The 6,130-nt window shown below is 40.6% G+C and overlaps 1 protein-coding gene across 1 annotated transcript; it reads right to left on the reverse strand.

The window, feature by feature from the left end:
* Positions 1-787: 787 nt before the first annotated feature.
* On the reverse strand, positions 788-1,409 carry LOC134202696 (uncharacterized). Its single transcript, XM_062677710.1, has 2 exons — positions 1,222-1,409; positions 788-1,162 (listed from the first exon to the last, which is right to left on the reverse strand). Exons 1-2 carry the CDS (start codon positions 1,261-1,263, stop codon positions 794-796), a joined length of 411 nt encoding a protein of 136 aa, XP_062533694.1. The 5' UTR covers positions 1,264-1,409; the 3' UTR covers positions 788-793.
* Between the last annotated feature and the right edge of the window lie 4,721 nt (positions 1,410-6,130).

Consider the following 6,130-nt stretch of genomic DNA (forward strand, 5'->3'; position numbering starts at 1 on the left):
ATGCCCAACATTAGACCAAAGTTTTTAAAAATCATCAAACCGATCCTTAGTTAAATCATCCACATGACACTGCACCAAAACCGTAGTAGCTGGGCGTTTCCAAACCATCATAGAACTTGAATTGGAACTGACTACCTCTCGATTACTGATAGCGAGAACTCACTGAGTGTAAACACTAACACGGGTGGTCAAAATAACTACAATACGCAATTTCGCTGCAACATTGTAGTTTGTGAATCCGATTATAGTGACAGAGCTCCGGAGGTAAACTTAATATACACAGCGCTGACATCGCGTCCAACCACCAACTTTTAGTTGGCGAGATCTGACTACGCATTATTCGAATTCAGTGACGAAAAGAGAGGCTCGAGTGGCGATGCAACCTGGTGGAAGATCGAAGACCGTAAAGACGTGCAGGCCGGGGCAAAGAGCGGGTAAGAACCAGAGCGATTCTAGGAAAAGAAGTCGTGTCTCCGCTACTTCCTCATTGTAATCGAACACCTGAACGACTTCGATTTGGTTGATAATGTTGCTCTAACACGCAAAGACCCTCTAATAGGCAGAGTAAGCTGATCAAGCAGTGGAGAAGGTCGAAAATGTTCAATATTTTGGCAGCTATTCAGCATTGGATGAATCTAAAATCAACATTGAGGCACGGATAAAAAAGGCTATGGCTGCCTTTGCGAAATAAATAGGTCAACATTGGCCCCTTCCATGGACTCCTCGGGGTACAAGACATAGGATTTAGTGAGTGTCATCAACCAAATTTCAAAAGATTACCCATTATCACTTTTTAATCAATTTTTAAACTCATACTCTTACAATATTTTCCCGGAATCCCGGGAAACTCGAATCTCGAGTTCATCTTCACCAGCTCTTCGTACTCCATAACAAATGTTTCCTCGAAGCCCACCTTGGCGGCCGGGATTTGCGAGCCAATGGCCGTGAACACCGTCGAAGTCAGTTTCAGTCCCACGGCTTTGCACAGCGGGATCCGTGCCCGGAGAATTTCCGTCGCCAGACCTCGGCCACGGTACTTGGGCATAACGGAGAGTCCCATCGCCGACAGATATTCGTCCACCTGGTACCGTTCGAACACGTTGCTCTTGGTGGAGAAATACATCACCGCATCGAATACGTCCTGCCAGCGGTCGCCTTTGGGCTAAATCGAAAAATAATCGTCCGATGTTCATTTGGAAAATTCGAAAAAGAAATACTTACAGCGTAATCCTTTTTGTCATCCTTGCAGGAAACAAATGTCATGTTGAGACCGGCGATCTCATCAGAACCTTCGCGGTAGCAGACTAATGCCACTCGATGCTTAACCAGTTCACGCCATATTTCTCCGATTTCTTGCACGCTTACCGGGTCCTCGGCCAGCTCTGTGAACAAATACGTAATTTAGTGAAAAGCATTTTCAAGGGAAATCAATCATTGTATTCAAATAATATCCGTTTTTTAATAATAATATAAACTTCATCTCGAGGCCTTGAAAATATCATTCTAAGAACTTTTTTCAAATGGGCCCAGTGGCGTAGCCACGGGGGTGGTTTTGGGTATAAAACCCCCCCCAAAGACAACATTTTTGGAAGAAAATTTTTTTTCGAAAAAAAAAAATGTTCAGAAAACCCCCACCCAGACAAATTTTCTGGCTACGCCACTGAATGGGCCTAACTGATTCTGACCTTGATTTTTTAAAAGGCGATTGCGGTCTTCAGGGAATCAATTCAAGACAAAATTTTCAAAACGACTTATCTGCTTTTGTAAACAAAGATTAAAACGTCGATTTGACGAATCTGATATCACTTCGACGCAAACCTACGCCATCAACAGGTAGCCGAAACCTTCACCTACCTATTGATAGTGTTGGTTTGCGTGGGAGTGCTATCAGATTCCTTTTCCTAATATGATTGGAGTACTCGTATTAACGTATCCAGAGGTCTGAATTCTTTTCGGTCATAGATTTACCCGAGTCGTACTACCAAGTCGGCCTTGAGGAGGCGAAAGATAAAAACGCTTCTAGAACCAATAACCAATACAAGTCTTTTTTGCAATTCCTGATCATAATACTTGGTTTACAGTTCGTCTTTGAGTGATAAAACGGCCTACTTTTCCATACCAACGAAATGGATGCTTTAATGAACATTATGTAACTCAAATGAGTTGCTTTTTGCAGTTGAAGAGGACCTGAGGGCGCTCAATGTTCAGGGCAACTGGAAGCGATTGGTACAGGATCGAGTCCAGTGGAGAAGGATACTCCATTCGGCGTAGGTTCATCGAAGAGCTGTAGCTCATCAAGTATCAAGTAAGTATTCATTATAGCACTCATTTGGGTGGTATAATGGAAACCAACATCAGAACAGTAATTACATGACTACATTTTGCTGAAATAGCTTGGGTAAGTGCCTAAATAGTGAATTCTCTGCGCTTCATAATGAATTAATTATAGTTTGATGAACATGACATCAAAATTTTCCAAAAGCACGTTCATCTTTGCTTCATGGCTTGTCGAACTATGCAATGTGACACGATAGCATTAAATCTGATTGCTCTCTGCATAAATATGATTTATTGGCAAGAATGATCATGAGGACTAACCTAGACTATACAATTTTGGTACCGATTAATCATATTAAAGCCCATTTTTTGTCGTTGCAAAAAATAGCGTGTGCAACTCGTAGCAAAACTCGATTTTTACAGCACTCGTGGTATTTATACATACAACTCGTGTTGAAAAAATCATCTTTTTGCAACTTGTTACACAAACAACTATTCAGATTCACTGTCATGCCATTCGAACTCGTAAACGCTCCAGCAACCATGGCACAACTTATGTCAAAAGTACTAGGGCATGTCCTCGAGTCTTTCGTATACGTGTGTCTGGGTGACACCATTATTACGTCATCTACTTTTAAGGAACACGTACAACTCATACGGGAGGTTGGAAGAAGGTTAAGAAAAGCAAGCCTAGCTATCAATTTTCTTAAATCCAAATTTTGTCAGACTAAGATACGCTATCTCGGCTACGTTCTTTCGGAGGAAGGTTGAGCTTGAGCTTGAGCTTGAGTTTGATTGACTGCTCGTAGTTGCTAGTCCATTATGACCAGATCAGCTGTTTTTGCACAGGGAACCAACAGATGTTTGCTTGGGACTCATCTTCAATGGACAAGTACTGGAGATCTCATTTGTAAGATCATACTGGCGCCTGCCACGTCAGAATGCAAGTCAATGTACGGAAGGTAGAGGAAATGTGCGTTCGGTTAACGAGCTGCCAATGTGATAGATAGGAGAAAGCAATTGATGGATTTTCTAATTGTATGTAGGAAACAAGCTTATTTTTATAGTTCATTTCCAATTCTAGCAGATTACTGCTAGAATACTCAAGTTGAAGGTATAGATATAGGTTCTTTCGGAGGAAGGTTTACCATTTTCTAGCCGGATTTTACCAAAACTTAATCCGCAATTATTCCGAGATAACAACACCAATTTCAAACTTACTGTGAAAGAATCGTAAGGTATTCACCTGGACTGAAGAACTGGCTGACTTACCATTTCTTCCTTCTCACGTCTTAATTATCAGTATTAGACCAAATGGTCATTGACAAAAGACTATTTCGTCAAACCGGAAATTTCAGCCGAATGATTTATTCGACCGTTTGTTCCTCCTCGGTCGTGTATTGTTTTCGGCCAATCGTTCAATTTGTCCATATAGTATTCTGCTTGTTGACTTTCTTGGCCGTTTTAATCGGCCAAACAATCCTTGCCCCATTTGGTCGGAAATGTCGTTTGGCCGAAAAAACAACTATTCCCCATTATTTGGTAATTTGGGTTTGAGCATTTGGTTGTTTGTCTATTATTCATTTCAGAGGCAACATTTAAAAATCTATTACTGCAAAACCTCTTTTTGCGCCCAAAACGGGGGAGCGTAAATGGAATCAAAGCGTAAAAAAGAGCGAGCGTTATTTCGAATTTAGGGCGTTGGGAATTTGGAGTGTAAAAAAGTTTTCCATATTTTGAGTAAGCAAAGTTTGATATTTAACTTACTTTTAGTCTCAAGATGCCCTTTGTGGTACATATAATATAACGCCTTCAGTGCATATGTTCATGATCATCCAAGAAAACCCTGGAAAATGCCTTAAGATCTACAAGCGTAACCAGAAGCCTTTTAGACTGTTTCAAAAGTGGTACATGCCCTTTGTGGTAAATAGAATAGGGGGCCTTCATCCAAGAGCACCTGGAAAAGGCCTTCAGGTCTACACGCGTAACCAGAGATCTTTTAGACTGTTTCAAATTTGGTACGTGCCCTTTGTGGTACATAGAAGAGACCGCTTTCATTACATATGTTCATAGTTATCCAAGAAAACCCTTGAAAAATCTTCAAGAACTTCACGCGTAACCAAAGATCTTTCGGCCTGTTTGAAAAGTTATACAGCCCGAACTCGATTATCTGGAGGCTCGATTATCCAGAGCTCGATTATCCGGAGAAAATGGCTCGATTATCCGGAGTTATATTTTCACCCATCTTACAAAAATAGAAATATTATCTGTGTGTATCCGTAACGTATCCAATATGTGCAAGACACCTAGTAATGATTGTGACTTGTTCGCTTTCCTAAGGGACTGTTCACAAATTACGCAACGATTTAAAGGAAATAAGGAAGTCATACCAAGCGTAACGATCCGTACAAAATAAAACCTTCCATAAGTTACGAGGGACAATAGGGTATCAAAATTATCAAATTCAGCGTTACGGATTTTGTGGAAGAACCCTAAGGGAACAGAAATCAAGAACATTCATAATTGGCCATTATATGAATTTCAATTCAAAGCACCGATATTTTTTTAAGCATTCGCATGTACATTCTGAGTACAGCATTAACATTGTGATTCATGCCACCAAATGGTCCTTCGAAATATCCGGAATGGATTCATTCACAAATAACGTAACGCTAAATTTGGTGATTTTGGACCTCCATCCTCCCCCTCGTAACGCTTTTTATATGGAAGGTTTAATTGGTTTGTATGAATCGTAACGCACGGCCTGACCCCCAACCTATCCTTCTAGCGTTACGTAATTTGTGAACAGCCTCAATATTTATATAAAAAAAATAATTATTTCACCAACGGTGGTCCATGTATGGATTAAAATACCAGTTCTATATTCATAGTAACATCAAATGGCACTGGAAAATCCTTGTGTTTAGGAAACATCCGTAAATTACGTAACGCTTAGAGGGGAAAGGAGGGTTTCATGAAATGTGACAATTCATACAATTTTTTAGATACCTCATACAAAAAGTGTAACATAGCGGGGAGGGGTGATTGAAAATGGCCATTTTTGCGCTACGTAATTAATGGGTCTTCCCTAATGATGAAATGAATATTTTCATTTCCATAAGAATCACTCGGTGGCCAAGGTGCACAATGTCCTACATACTCAGATTGTCGGGCAATAACCCGGTGAAAATGGTTCCTGATAGGGATCCGCAGGGGAAAAGAAAGCGAGGTGCGCAGAGGTGGATCGATTTTAGGTCCCTCCGTGGACTACAAAGTTGGCGACGTGCAACTACAGACCGAGCTGAATGTAGATGAATTTTATGTATTGCAGAGGCCTTAGTTTGAATAAATCAAATGAAATAAATTCCGATGTTAGAATGTCAAATGGTGCTATGCGATGAAATTAATTATTTTTTGTTTTATTTCATGGATGTTTCGGTATTTTCGGAAGGCCACGACATGTATAAGCCACAACATCAAGTGCATCTGAAAAATCTTGGTGCTTAACGATAAAATTTAGATGTTTAATTTTTTTGGGATCCTCCAGATTTCCCGGAGGACAGGAAAATGTATTGGAGGTAACCACTTTCCCTTCGATCGATGGGACTCGAACCCATGACCCTACAGTACGCTAGACTGGTGCTTTAACCAACTAAGCTACGAAGGACCTCCGTCGGCCTTCGCAACCTAGCGGCTACAGTTCATTAGATTTTTCCGGCGAAATAAAAAGATTCTCCCGTTAATGTCTTAAAAATATCCTGGAAAAAAAACTTTACGTTACGAACGTAATAAATAAATCGCCAAGCCTTCGCCGACCAAAATTATGATGAACGTGCCGCCGACGATTTTTGGA

The sequence above is a fragment of the Armigeres subalbatus genome, unplaced genomic scaffold (genome assembly GCF_024139115.2).
Source record: "Armigeres subalbatus isolate Guangzhou_Male unplaced genomic scaffold, GZ_Asu_2 Contig1364, whole genome shotgun sequence".
In the NCBI taxonomy this organism is placed as follows: Eukaryota; Metazoa; Arthropoda; class Insecta; order Diptera; family Culicidae; genus Armigeres; species Armigeres subalbatus.

What these genes read in the sequence shown, in the direction of transcription:
- LOC134202696 (XM_062677710.1), bottom strand. Translation starts at nt 1,263, where the DNA reads ATGACATTTGTTTCCTGCAAGGATGACAAAAAGGATTACGCT. An exon ending in ATGACAAAAAGGATTACGCT is followed by an intron (nt 1,163 to 1,221) that starts GTAAGTATTTCT and finishes TTTTCGATTTAG; the next exon opens with CCCAAAGGCGACCGCTGGCA.